Below are 14557 nucleotides of genomic sequence, written 5' to 3' on the forward strand. Positions count from 1 at the left end.
GATATTGCCTTGGTCACAACCGGCCATACGTGCTCCTACGGCCGGCCTACGTGCAAAAAACGCAAGAAACGCACGGAGAAATGCACATGAAATGCACGGAGGGCGCGTGTGTGACGTGCTGATTTTTGAGCCGTAGACTGGCCGCAGACCGGCCGCAGAGGTTCTTTGTCATGTCAAACAAACTCTACGGGCGCTTACGTTTTTTTCAGGTTGCAAGACAAACTTACGGCCAACGTGCGTCTTTCTCCACAAACAAAAAAAACGCAGCGATTTAGGAAACGCCAAAAATCGCACGGCCAAAAAATCGTACGTCCGGTTGTGACCTAGGCTTATGTCTAGACAGTTGCCACAGCAACGGGTTAATTAGTCCACAGAATATTCATAAATCAGCTTGTCTACTAAAAGTGATGGGTTTTGCAATTCTGCGTAAGCCAAATAAGGAAAATCCTGGAACACGGAGGTAATCAGTGACGTCAGGGCCAGGCTAATTTGCATTGGTTTTGGTGCGAATGGGTAGCTTTTGGGAAACTCAGGCCTCATTTGTTGTGTTATGTCATTTGTAATAATAGAGTCCGTTAGCAGTCACAGGAGGTGATCTGATCCTGCTGTCATTGTGATCGTCACCTCTCACTGCCATACGCACTTGAGTTAGTGTGTGTTACAGAAGCCTGATATCTGACCTTCTGCTTTCTCTTCCTCACAGACACCTTGGTTTTGGGAGCCAAAGGAGTGCTGGAAGGGATATCCCCAACAAGTGAGCTTGCCTATCGCCTCTACACAAACACACACTACTAATACACACAAAAAAGAGCAAGTCAGGAGAAAAACACAAATCTGTTTTTTTCTGTATATGCACTGGCAGCCGAAAGAGCTCCTTGACAGAGAGAGAGAGAGAGAGAGAGAGAGAAATAACCTTATTTCCATTTATCTAAATCACAAGTTTGTAAATAGCTTCCTACATTCAGAGAGAGGGGAATATTTGACTTTCAAAATTTTGTTAGGAAGTGTAAGTGTGGGTGGACATGTTTTTGTTCTTGGTGGCAGTTTTATTTAAAAACTAAAAGCCAAAATGTTCCTTTTGGTTACTGGGGGTAATGTTAGATTTGCGTAGCATCGTGTTAATTAGCTGAATAATTATATCAGTGTAAGGTCTTCACAAGGATGTGAGTGCATGTTTTGTTTGGGAATGCATGTATTTTACATTGAATAATTTATGAAATATCACACTTAGGGTGGAAGTACTGGTACGTGCGCGTACACACACAAACACACAAAGACCTCATTCTCATCTCATTATCTCTAGCCGCTTTATCCTGTTCTACAGGGTCGCAGGCAAGCTGGAGCCTATCCCAGCTGACTACGGGCGAAAGGCGGGGTACACCCTGGACAAGTCGCCAGGTCATCACAGGGCTGACACATAGACACAGACAACCATTCACACTCACGGTCAATTTAGAGTCACCAGTTAACCTAACCTGCATGTCTTTGGACTGTGGGGGAAACCGGAGCACCCGGAGGAAACCCACACGGACACGGGGAGAACATGCAAACTCCACACAGAAAGGCCCTCGCCGGCCACGGGGCTCGAACCCGGACCTTCTTGCTGTGAGGCAACAGCGCTAACCACTACACCACCGTGCCGCCGCACAAAGACCTGATCTGTTATATTTTGCCTCTATCTATTCTAGCTATGCTTCACCAGACTAACTGTGGTTTCAATCTGGCGCTTTTTTATGATTATTATTCAAGCAAATTAAATCTGTATGCTTTCCAGCCTTGATGGAATGATGCATCTCCTAATGATGCTGTTGTTTCAACAAAATTAACTGATCTTTGTGTTCAATACTTGTGTGCAGCGTGTGGAGAATGTGCATTACTGGTATTACATGCTGGAGCTGGGCTTCTACTGGTCCCTGCTGCTCTGTGTCTCTGTGGACGTCAAGAGAAAAGTAAGCATTATGTATTTAGCTAAGAAGCCTATTTACAATACACAGACCTCAGTAGCATTTCAGGCAAAATAGAACATGACTTTCACCTGTGTTTTTGTTATGCAAAACATACACTCTATGGCCAAAGGTATGTGCACACAGTATACCGTATGAGCTTGTTTGACATGCCATTCCAAATCCATGGGCATGAATACGGAGTTGGTCTCCTCTTTGCAGCTGTAACAGCCTCCTTTGTTCTGGGAAGGAGTTCTACAAAGTTTTGGAGTCTGTCCATGTGAATTTGTGCCCATTCAAAAGAGCATTTGTAAAGTTGAGCAGTGATGAGAAGGCATACCGGTAGGCAGAGGTGAACTGTTACTATTAGAGCTGGGACTTCAGTTCAGCCAAAACTTAGCCAGACACACCAAAAAAGCAACAGGACAAAGGATTTCACAAGGGATTAGCGGCAGGTTGCCAGGTCGCTCCGTTGTGTGTAGTTGTTGATGTTGATTTTAAAAGTAGCTAAGTAAATTGCACAGGGAAATGAATACTTAAGTATGATTGAAAAATACTGTGGCGAGCATGCATGGAAGAAGAGTCTGGAGACAGAAATCTTAATTTCTCGGTCGTTAGCCTGCGCTACGTGCTCTGGATAGCACTAGCTTGACCGCTTTATTAGCATTTGCTAGCACTACTAATGAACGCTACACTGGCTAGAAGGTTACTTCACTGCTGCACTGATGCCGCTGACTTGCAGTTAAGCTAGCGTTGGGTTTCAGGAAGGCCAAGGGCGATACATTTTTGGTCCCTCCCATGATAAATCAGTATCTGATTGGTTAACTCATCTGTCACTTCCTACATAAACATACACTGCCATGGCCTTCTGTCCCGGCAATGAAGTCAAAAACAATGAGCTCTAAACTCTTCTCAGCCTAGAGACAACAAGCAAAAAAATCTCACAGAGTTATCCAATTTTAATGTTTTCATTTCTGAAGCAGATTTAGAAGAAAACGAGGCCAACTTAGAATTAGAAGTAAATAATTGTAATGAAATTGTGAAAGAATGAAAGAAATTAAATATAACATTTGAAATGCTGATACGGTATGTTTGGGCCTTCACTGAAGGCCTAGAAGCCCCTGATGTTTCTACCAAACTCAGATTAGTCTGTCAGACTCAGACCCAGCGGCAGAAGCGGTCTAGTAGCTGGGCATTGCACTGGCTGGGGGTGGGCACGCATTGGCGAACCCAATTTTACTAGGGGGGTCCGGGGGCATGCTCCCCCGGAAGAAATTTTTGAAAAAAACACTCTAAAATGGTGTATTATGAGCTCTTCAGACACCCTGTTCCGCTGCTATATATTGTCCATCACTGAGCGCATTTGCAGGGAATATTCCGTTTCATACGGAATATTGGCAGTATTCCGTTTGCGCACGAGTCATGTTGTAAACTCGTTCCGAATACCCAACACTGAATGCGCAAACGGATGATTGTGATCAATGTTGACAGCAAATTAAGATTGATATTTACAATTAAGAGTGTGCAACAGAAGATTACATCACACTCATCCTCCCTGCGCAAAGCCTAACTGCAGTCACTGAATCCCTTCTAAGTGAAACCATGCGCATTAAAAGTTTTATGTCTCAAATCTAGTTTTGGGAAGCATGACAACATTAATCTTTAATACAGATGTGTTTTGTAGGTTAACTGAAACGTCAAAACCAGTTTCTTACCTCCAGTGCTTAGTTTGCAAATCAAATGCCAAGTGCATGACAGCTCAGGGCTGACGAGATGGGCGCAGGCCGAAACGTTAGGAAAACAGTGTGTCATGTATACACATTTTAAATTAAGGACTTTTTCTTTAATATTATGCCCTTTTTTAAAAAAAAAAAGCGTTTAATTGTAGTAGCCTGAGATTTATTTATTTATTTTAAATATTGTGTTAAGCTGTTGGCCCTAGCCTATGACAGGGCGGGCGGGCCCACACTAGGGCGGGCCCACGTGACTAAATGGGCGGGCCCGGCCCCCAAAGGCCCGCCCATCGCGCCGGGCCCGGTCAGACTGCCAGATAGTGAAGTGTGACTCATCACTCAAGAGAACATTTCCACTGCTCAAGAGTCCAGTGACGGTGTGCTTTACGTTGCTCCAGCCACCACTTGGCATTGTGCATATTGATCTTAGGCTTGTATGCAGGTGCTCAGCCATGGAAACCCATTTCTTGAAGCTCTTAGTACAAAGTTCTTGTACTGATTGTGCTTCATGGGGCAGTTTGGAATTCTGTAGTGAGTGATGCAACAGAGTATTGGCGATTTTGACGCACGACATGGTTTAACACATGGCGACCCCGATCTGTGAGTTTGCGTAGTCTCCTGCTTTGTGGCTGAGCTGTTGTTGCTCCTAGATGCTTCTGTTTCACTTTAATAACATTTACAGTTGACTGAGGAAGATCTAGCAGGGCAGAAATTTCACAAACTGACTTATGGCACCCTATGACACGTTTTAAAGGTACTGAGTTGTTCAGTACGTCCAGTTCTACTGCCAGTGTTTATTTTGGCTACGTGCTTGATTTCATGCACCGGTGAGCAATCAGTGTCACTGAAACGCTTGAGCTCGATAATTAGGAGGTGTGTCCACATACTTTTGGCCATATGGTGTATTTTGGAGGTGATGGAATGGGATGTCCAAAAGGGATATTCAGTTGTGTGCCACTGATTTTTTTTTTTAACATTTTAGCAACTCTTAAACAATCTTAAAAGTGCCTAATCAGCACTGATTTCTGTTCTAGGATTTCAAAGAACAGATTATACACCACATCGCTACCATTTTCCTGCTTGGGTTCTCCTACTGCTCCAACTACATCCGCATTGGCACTCTGGTCATGCTCGTCCATGACTCCTCTGACTTCCTGCTAGAGGTAAGAATGCACTGTACAGAGTATCAGGGACATACACTGGATATCTGGCTTCATCACTGGTCTTCCAGCTCACTGTCAGAAATAATTCCTGAGATGAGGATGTTCATGATAATGATATTGAAAATGTGTTTGAGCAACTTTCATCCAACTGAGGTATTCTGGAAAGGAACCTCCACTCTGAAACTTATCAAATACAGTATGTTTAGATTCAGATCTTTGTGATGTGATTAGTGATGCTGGTGCTTGTATGTTTGTGCATGCTTTATGTTCATTACTAATGTGATAAATTAATAGTCATGTACTGCACTGGAGGATGTTAGCAGTACAGTTACAATAACATTCTGATCAATTTTCACTGTTAGTTCCTAAAAATGAACGTGGAAGAACTTCTTTTCTCACTCACCATTTTCCAGCTGTGTCATATCAGTGAGAAATTCAATGCAGAAGTAGATACATTGGTACAAACTCTGGACTCAAAGTTCCATAATGCAGAGCAGCTATGAGTTTATAGCAGAGATTTGGCTACAAGTTGAAAAGCATGATGATGTTGATGCCACCATCATTTTAATTAGCATTAAAATTGAAGCTTTGGAATCTGCTCTATTTGAGCAGTGTACAGATGAGGAGGTGAAAGCGCTGCGCAGACTAAAAGACTAAAGCGCTGCTTATAAAATAAATCTTGGATGCCATTGAAGATCATGATCATTTTAAAGATTAATATGTAAGTCACTCAAAATGAAGTTTACCTTCAAAGGGAAATGAGTTTATTTCATTCTGGTGAAAGATGAGACCTGAAGTGATGCTGTACCTTTTTTCTTTCACAACAGTCGGCAAAAATGTTCAATTATGCAGGCTGGAAAAAAACCTGCGACTCACTTTTTGTGGTGTTTGCTGTGGTGTTCCTGATCACACGCCTGGTCGTGTTTCCAAGCAAGTAAGACCTTTGTCCCATCAGCTTTCATTGGGAGACAATTACTTTATTAATAATGTAAGATCAAGAAAATGATAGTGTAACAACATAGCTGTGGTGTAATAGATGAGTAATAAGATCCTTGCCAGGTGTTCAGATGGCAATAATGTTATTTTCCTGCATTTATTTGAAAACTGGTTCCATTATTGGTGCATAACTTTCAGCAGTACTGATCTTTCTTATTTTCTCACCCCAAAGGATTATATACACGACTCTGATCTCATCGATGGAGATCTTCCAGCCGTTTGTGGGATACTATTTCTTCAACTCTTTGCTGCTAGTGCTGCAGTTCCTGCACATCTTCTGGGCCTGGCTCATACTGCGCATGATCTATAAGTTCCTCTTTCTGGGCAAGGTGTGTCACAGCTCTGTTGATGAAAACTGTTCAGTGTTGGTAGATATGACCAAAAAACAAAAATTCAGCTGATGATTAGTCACTGTGCCCTTGACAAAGTCCTGAAGTCACGTTCCTCCACAAAAAAAAAAAAACCAAGTGGGTTTAAAATATCAGGTAGAGTTGTTACAAGCATCATAGACTGAAATCTAGCATCACAAATCCTGTTTATAGCAACTCCCCCCCCCCCCCCCCCCCCCAAGTCTACCTCTTATGAAATCAATAAAATGTTATAAGAATAGAATATAGAAAGCACTTAAACAGGAATAACAGCCTTGGGGTCACTGGTGAGGTTTGGTCAACTTTATATACAACCCCGATTCCAAAAAAGTTGGGACAAAGTACAAATTGTAAATAAAAATGGAATGCAATAATTTACAAATCTCAAAAACTGATATTGTATTCACAATAGAACATAGACAACATATCAAATGTCGAAAGTGAGACATTTTGAAATTTCATGCCAAATATTGGCTCATTTGAAATTTCATGACAGCAACACATCTCAAAAAAGTTGGGACAGGGGCAATAAGAGGCTGGAAAAGTTAAAGGTACAAAAAAGGAACGGCTAGAGAACCAAATTGCAACTCATTAGGTCAATTGGCAATAGGTCATTAACATGACTGGGTATAAAAAGAGCATCTTGGAGTGGCAGCGGCTCTCAGAAGTAAAGATGGGAAGAGGATCACCAATCCCCCTAATTCTGCGCCGACAAATAGTGGAGCAATATCAGAAAGGAGTTCGACAGTGTAAAATTGCAAAGAGTTTGAACATATCATCATCTACAGGGCATAATATCATCAAAAGATTCAGAGAATCTGGAAGAATCTCTGTGCGTAAGGGTCAAGGCCGGAAAACCATACTGGGTGCCTGTGATCTTCGGGCCCTTAGACGGCACTGCATCACATACAGGCATGCTTCTGTATTGGAAATCACAAAATGGGCTCAGGAATATTTCCAGAGAACATTATCTGTGAACACAATTCACTGTGCCATCCGCCGTTGCCAGCTAAAACTCTATAGTTCAAAGAAGAAGCCGTATCTAAACATGATCCAGAAGTGCAGACGTCTTCTCTGGGCCAAGGCTCATTTAAAATGGACTGTGGCAAAGTGGAAAACTGTTCTGTGGTCAGACAAATCAAAATTTGAAGTTCTTTATGGAAATCAGGGACGCCGTGTCATTCGGACTAAAGAGGAGAAGGACGACCCAAGTTGTTATCAGCGCTCAGTTCAGAAGCCTGCATCTCTGATGGTATGGGGTTGCATTAGTGCATGTGGCATGGGCAGCTTACACATCTGGAAAGACACCATCAATGCTGAAAGGTATATCCAGGTTCTAGAGCAACATATGCTCCCATCCAGACGACGTCTCGTTCAGGGAAGACCTTGCATTTTCCAACATGACAATGCCAAACCACATACTGCATCAATTACAGCATCATGGCTGCGTAGAAGAAGGGTCCGGGTACTGAACTGGCCAGCCTGCAGTCCAGATCTTTCACCCATAGAAAACATTTGGCGCATCATAAAACGGAAGATACGACAAAAAAGACCTAAGACAGTTGAGCAACTAGAATCCTACATTAGACAAGAATGGGTTAACATTCCTATCCCTAAACTTGAGCAACTCGTCTCCTCAGTCCCCAGACGTTTACAGACTGTTGTAAAGAGAAAAGGGGATGTCTCACAGTAGTAAACATGGCCTTGTCCCAACTTTTTTGAGATGTGTTGTTGTCATGAAATTTAAAATCACCTAATTTTTCTCTTTAAATGATACATTTTCTCAGTTTAAACATTTGATATGTCATCTATGTTCTATTCTGAATAAAATATGGAATTTTGAAACTTCCACATCATTGCATTCCATTTTTATTTACAATTTGTACTTTGTCCCAACTTTTTTGGAATCATTTATTTAATGAGACACTTTAGGCAGACACATCAGAAAAATAATTTAAATGTAAATATTAGAAGGAATGCAGAGCAAACACATTATTTGTCCAATTTGTATTTGTGTGAAATCCTGGGAAACTCCTCCGAATGGTGATATTTTGGCATTTTCGATTATATATAATTCTAATAAAAAAAAATAAAAATAAAAAACAATAAAAGGACAGAAATATAAAAGTTCTTTATTTCAATGCTTGTGTTACATTAAGCATCCTGACCTTTGACCCGTTTCCCTGCAGTTGGATAAGGACGAACGCAGCGATGATGAAAGTGAGGCAGGAGAGGAGGAGGAAGATGAAGAAGCAGATCAAGCCTCATGGAGGAAGAGAAAAGTGGTCCTCGATTCCAAACTGGCCATGATGACGTCAAGCTGTGTTTTAAACAACTTGGCTAATCAGCGAGTTAATGTAAGCAGCAGAACACCCAAAGCGAGATAGCACATTTTAGCCAGAGAGAGCGTCGGAGAGGTTACTCTTACTGTTGCGTTCACTACTGATTTTTAAAATAAGACACTGGTAATTCGGCAGGATGCAACATTTTGGATGTTGTAGCCATGAAACATTGCTACTGACTGCCATGTTGTGTATATGCTCCAATGTCACAGCAGTTCATCACAACTCTGGCTCTAATGCAAGTCTCACACACTAAAAACTATGGGCTGGTCCTTCATGCTACTGGATGTTTCAGTGTTTTCCTACTTTTATTAGACAGATTTTAAGTAGCTACTAAACTAAAATAAAAATGTGTTTTTGGAAAAACACTAGTACAGCAGGAATAAATTGAGAATTGTGAAACACTGTACTAAATGATAAACACAAAATATGCACAAATATGTAGATTGGTTTTCTTTAACAATAACCATTAATCTGAAAATAAAGATTACAGTATGAGAGCGTTCCTGAAAAGTCACTTATTTGTACATATGCCCTTTCTATGTATTTCATTTGTAATGTATTATTAAATGAGTTGAAGAGTTCCTGACTCACTTATTTTTAACACTTGACACTTTTGTTGGAACAGAACGACAACTAGCTGCATCATACACTGTGTTATTTTTGTCTCTGTACAGTCAAAAGTTTGTACACCCCTACTCTACTCATTCATAGTGTTTTGTGTATTGTGACCATTTTCTACATTGCAGAACAGCACTGAAGATATCAAAACTATGAAATAACATATGGAACATGTATAGAATTGTGTGGTAAACAAAAACGTGCTTAAAAAAAGTTTGATATTTTAGATTCTTCAAAGTAGCCACCGTTTACCTTGATGACGCGTTGCCATTGAGCTCTATGTAAAACCTGGAGAGCTCAGAGTCCATTCCCCGCTGGAGAGACGAGTGAAGCCATCTGGCCGCCATCTTACCACTCACATCGTGTGTATTTGGCTTATGTTAAACCGTCGTATCCAATCAAACTTGCCCCAAGAAAAGTATCGCCTGACTTTTTTCCCCCTTTCATTACCTCCTCTTATTTTCTCATCTTTACCCCCATTCCTTACATACTGTATCTTTATAGCGCTGCACTGCACTGTTATTGTTGGTTTTAATTTTTCAGTCCAGTCTGATCATTTTTTTTTGAACAGCTCTTTTACTATTATAATTACTACAATGGAGATTATTTCAGATTTTCTCTTATACAGTGAATCTTTCGCTTTCGTGTATTTCTTCTTCCTTTCTATATTTATTTATTTATTTGTTTATTTATTTTACCAACACTACAATACTTCCTTTCTATTTAGGACGGTTGTTGAAACAGGATTATTTTCTCGTGTTATTTGCCATTTTCACTTCATTTTCACAGTCACATCTTAACAGCATTTATTGGTCATATTGGTCGCAAGCTGCATGAATATTGTAACAGTGAATTACATGACAAGTAAATACTGTTAAGATGTGAGAATGAAGTGAAAATGGCAAATAACATGAGAAAATATTCCTGTTTTAACAACTGTCCAAAATAGAAAGGAAGTATTGTGTTGATAATAATAATAATAAGAAGAAGAAGAAGAAGATAGATAGATAGATAGATAGATATGAAAGGGAAGGAGGGAAGAAGGGAAAAAGAGGAAAAAAGAGAGGGAAAAAAGAGGGAAAGGGAAGAGAAAAGATTATTAAGGGCTCAGCTTATGATTTTTAAGTATTGAACCATGGTAAACATTAGTTGTGAATAATTTTTTAAAAATAATTTTTCTATTTTCCCATAAATATATTTGACTTTGGCATCGCCGGTTCGAATCCCACCTCCGGCGAAACAATTTGACATTCAGTACAATTGTAATATTTCATCAACTTTTATTAATATTGATATTAAACATGTTCCATCAAGTACTGTTGGCTTTTTTTAAGGTTTTTGGTTGTTAAAGGTTTTTGATTGAGTGACAGCTAGTGTAAAGACTGACAAGTGTCTTTTGAATCACATCAGATTACGTTATAAAACATGTTAACACTGATTAAAATAGACATTTGCCTCATATTTTCATCCAAAGTGTTTTTGCTATCCATGTGGTGTTAAAGGTATATTCTTCAAAGATTGTATTATATTATTGCCACAATTATTCCCACTGGATGGAGCTTTTGGAGAATCCTTATTATAAAAACCTTAATTAAAATATATATATATATGAAAGTGCTTAAGTCACAAAAAGACCCATTTTGATATATTTAAAAAAAATGTATTTCACATTTATTCATAGAAACATATTTCACATTTATTCAAGATCACACAAAGAGCTGGGGCAGCGTGTCCCCCCAAAAAATAACAGAACATATTTACACATTCAAAACAACAACAGCTCCTCTCTAGTGCAAACAAACAATCTGCAGCCTGCCCCCAAACATTCATTCATTATCTCTAGCCGCTTTATCCTTCTACATGGTCGCAGGCAAGCTGGAGCCTATCCCAGCTGACTACGGGCGAAAGGCAGGGTACACCCTGGACAAGTCGCCAGGTCATCACAGGGCTGACACATAGACACAGACAACCATTCACACTCACATTCACACCTACGGTCAATTTAGAGTCACCAGTTAACCTAACCTGCATGTCTTTGGACTGTGGGGGAAACCGGAGCACCCGGAGGAAACCCACGCGGACACGGGGAGAACATGCAAACTCCGCACAGAAAGGCCCTCGCCGGCCACGGGACTCGAACCCGGACCTTCTTGCTGTGAGGCGACAGCGCTAACCACTACACCACCGTGCCACCCTGCCCCCCAAACAAAAACAACAAATCACAGACTGTACCTTTAAGGAGGAGTCCTACACTTTTTTTAATTCATATAATTAAACAGTGAATTAATGGCACTGTAATATTCACAATTAATGAACAGCATTCACCAGCTTGCTTCAGCTTTACTCACTTGCGGGTCAGGATAAGCCTGAACATCTGGGCGTGCGGCAGGTCCAGCTGCTCCCGGACAGCTTGACTGGTTGACAAGTAATTCAGGGAACAGACCGTGCACCTGAGGGTTTCGGTCAGCATCAGGTAATACCTGTCAATGTCCAGGACTTTACGGGCCCTTTTATGGACACCATATCCAGTCAGCTGCTTTCCACAGGAGGGGCAGAAAACTCTCACTTTCCACAGGTGGTAGGGCATCCACACCATCAGCCTATGTGTGAAAAAGCGGTCTGGAGTCGGGGTCTGGTGGTAAATGAGTGCTGGGACTGGGGGCTCATACCACAACTTCAGATCCGCTCGTAGTCTGCCAGACTGGAATATGGTGTTGGCAATCCAGCGCTGGTCCTGTGTGGGGATCGTCTTCCTCAACTCCCCTGGCAACCAAAATGAAGCTCCATCTCCTGCTTCATCCTGATAGGTTGAAGATAAAATAAGAATTAGTTTTATGCATGAATTCAAGTTAAAACTCAGCAAATAAAATGCAGACACACACATATGCACGCACACACACACAGACACACTCAAGTAATCTGTGTGACTTCTGTAGTGTGTTATTCCTACCAGGCTGCTGGTGTGGGTATCGCCATGTGGACATGCAGGAGGAGGAAGAGGAGCAGGGCTTGGGGTCCTCACGGAGGATGCAGCAGAGGGAGCAGGGCTTGGGGTCCTCACGGAGGATGCAGCAGAGGGAGCAGGGCTTGGGGTCCTCACGGAGGATGCAGCAGAGGGAGCAGGGCTTGGGGTCCTCACGGAGGATGTAACGGGAGGAGCAGGGCTTGGGGTCCTCACGGAGGATGTAATGGGAGGAGCAGGGCTTGGGGTCCTCACGGAGGATGCAGCAGAGGGAGCAGGGTTTGGGGTCCTCACGGAGGATGTAACGGGAGGAGCAGGGCTTGGGGTCCTCACGGAGGATGTAATGGGAGGAGCGGGGCTTGGGGTCCTTCTGGCCACTAGATGTGGCTTCAGAGAGGCTGACTGCGCCCCGCCAAAACGTTGCTTGGTGAACTGAAAGCAGTTAACATTCATTCAGTAAGACTTCAATGAAAACAGACACAGAACACTTAAAGCTCAAGTGGGATGGCATCATTCAAAGCAATCAGTATAAATCATATTCACCGCTGACAGGCTTGGAGGAGGCCGCAAGAAAGTCTTCTGAGCAGCTGCAGGGGCCACAGATCCCTGACTGGCTGGCGCTGGCTCTCCTGCCGCTGGTGACTGTGTGGCAGGCTGCTAAAATGGAATTACAGAATGGGAAGAGATAGTTAACAGCAGATGAGCATGTTTTAGTACCACAAAAGCTTGAAGAATCAGTCAGCACATCACATAGCTCACCTTTGTGGTATGGAAACCACAAGTGCAGCCTGTGGGCCCACCAAAAAGTGTTGTCTGCCCACGTGTCTGGAGGGGGCATTTCTCTATCTACAATGACATCATTATCGTTCAGTCAAGAATGAGTTACTCAGTGTTCAACATACTAATCTCTGTTAAGCAGTCAGTACTGTCTTCCTACTTTACCTTTTGATAGAGGTCGTGCCATTTAGTTTTGCCTTGGCGCTGGCTGGTCTGTTACCAGAGCCAGAGGGCCAAACTCCACTGGAGGCAAAAGTTCTCAATCTCGCCATCCACTCCCCCTCCTCCATGCCTTTATGGCTCTTACTCATCTGAATGAAGAAAACGTAAAAATAAAGACAGCGATCAGAATTTCCATTTATATAAAGACAGAGAAATAGCTTGGATACACACATTAACACCCTTTATTCTTACACTAATGCTGGGACTGGTGCACACTTACTGTAAACAAGCCATATTGAGGTAACATTACAAGAGAATGCTAACAAACAAAATGCTAAACAAATTCAAACTATTGTTGGTTTATCATTGAATATCAACACTGAGTCAAGATAAATAGCCTAACGCACGTTTATAATCAACCATCATATTACCATCGTGGCAGAAGTTAAACTTAATGTCCAACCACAAAATTACCATCGTAGCATAGGTTAAATATAATGTCCATCCTTACGTTGCAGAAAGCTAATATTATGATAACATCATTCATATGTAAATCTATGTCTTTTGATCATCATATTTGCTTTCTTTACGTCAATACCAGTAATTTCGCAAATGCTGACATGCCATTGAATTGATATATGATCATTTTCCACAGGTATTAAACGTTAGCAAGACAGTAAACTTATCTGACGAATAAAAATATAAGGCGTCTACACAATTATCTGTTCTGACAATCGTTTGTTCGTTGCTGAATTTACACAGAAAGTTTTTACAGAAAACTTTTATTCATAATATGGTCTTACTTTTAGTATTGCTGGATTGATGACAGCCGCTGAAAAAAGTGAACTGAGCGAAGATTCTCCGTTGCTAGGTACGCAGGCAGCTAGCAACGCAATCCAATGTGAGATTGGACAGAAGCGTAGCGATTGGCTTGTGAGATTGGACAGAAGCGTAGCGATTGGCTGTGACACTGGAGAGCTTGGACTCAGAGAAGCACCCTGAACCTCAAATGAAAGAGAACAGATACCGCAAATAGTCCAGTCTCTGTGGCGCAATCGGTTAGCGCGTTCGGCTGTTAACCGAAAGGTTGGTGGTTCGAGCCCACCCAGGGACGGTGGATCTTTTTTTTTTTTTTTTTAATTGATTTATCATCTTTATATTAACAGATGATGAACCAAATCCATATATTGCTGCACAGGAAGCCTTATTGGTTTAAAAAACAAAACAAAACAAAAAACAAAAACCCACACACAAAATGCATTTGAACAGTTTACTTGCAGTGACATTATTCGCTCGGTAGAGGGGGCTGCGCGGCGCAAAATACTACATGAACACATGGCACTTATAATATATAAATAACTTATCCTGATGCCGTTTCTTAAATTTTTATAATTTTCTACATATTTACAGTCTTGATTGTACTCAGTAACCTACAACATTAAACAATCAGCTTGCATATATGCAAAGAAAGCAAACAATAAAAGGATACC

At 41.5% G+C, this 14557-nt stretch overlaps 2 protein-coding genes and 1 non-coding gene across 3 annotated transcripts in view; 2 read left to right on the top strand and 1 right to left on the bottom strand.

Annotated features, from left to right (window-relative positions):
* The window catches only part of cers4b (ceramide synthase 4b), a 30374-nt gene extending 21246 nt beyond the window's left edge, over positions 1 to 9128 (top strand). Inside the window, exons 6-11 of the mRNA XM_060906305.1 lie at positions 704 to 754; positions 1857 to 1949; positions 4711 to 4839; positions 5667 to 5773; positions 6008 to 6164; positions 8393 to 9128. Of these exons, the coding sequence (XP_060762288.1) occupies positions 704 to 754; positions 1857 to 1949; positions 4711 to 4839; positions 5667 to 5773; positions 6008 to 6164; positions 8393 to 8590 (735 nt within the window). The 3' untranslated portion in view covers positions 8591 to 9128. The remainder of the gene's footprint in view (positions 1 to 703; positions 755 to 1856; positions 1950 to 4710; positions 4840 to 5666; positions 5774 to 6007; positions 6165 to 8392) is intronic.
* Positions 9129 to 11240: 2112 nt separating this feature from the next.
* LOC132871307 (uncharacterized) lies at positions 11241 to 13959 on the bottom strand. The gene is made up of 7 exons (XM_060905422.1): positions 13871 to 13959; positions 13071 to 13216; positions 12888 to 12974; positions 12672 to 12785; positions 12254 to 12560; positions 12117 to 12222; positions 11241 to 11966 (listed from the first exon to the last, which is right to left on the bottom strand). The coding sequence occupies exons 2-7, from the start codon at positions 13090 to 13092 to the stop codon at positions 11511 to 11513; spliced, it is 1092 nt and encodes a 363-aa protein (XP_060761405.1). The 5' UTR covers positions 13093 to 13216; positions 13871 to 13959; the 3' UTR covers positions 11241 to 11510.
* Positions 13960 to 14107: 148 nt separating this feature from the next.
* On the top strand, positions 14108 to 14181 carry trnan-guu (transfer RNA asparagine (anticodon GUU)). Its single transcript has one exon. It is a non-coding gene; the product is annotated as a tRNA-Asn (tRNA).
* Positions 14182 to 14557: the final 376 nt, after the last annotated feature.

Source organism: Neoarius graeffei, chromosome 23 (assembly GCF_027579695.1).
Source record: "Neoarius graeffei isolate fNeoGra1 chromosome 23, fNeoGra1.pri, whole genome shotgun sequence".
NCBI classification, from domain to species: Eukaryota; Metazoa; Chordata; class Actinopteri; order Siluriformes; family Ariidae; genus Neoarius; species Neoarius graeffei.

Bases quoted from the DNA above. Each gene is read 5' to 3' on its own strand.
- LOC132871307 (XM_060905422.1), bottom strand. From the start codon at position 13,092: ATGGCACGACCTCTATCAAAAG. The intron at 12,975-13,070 runs GTAAAGTAGGAA...ATGTCATTGTAG, and splicing joins GGCACGACCTCTATCAAAAG to ATAGAGAAATGCCCCCTCCA. The intron at 12,561-12,671 runs GTGAATATGATT...AACTGCTTTCAG, and splicing joins CTCCTCCAAGCCTGTCAGCG to TTCACCAAGCAACGTTTTGG.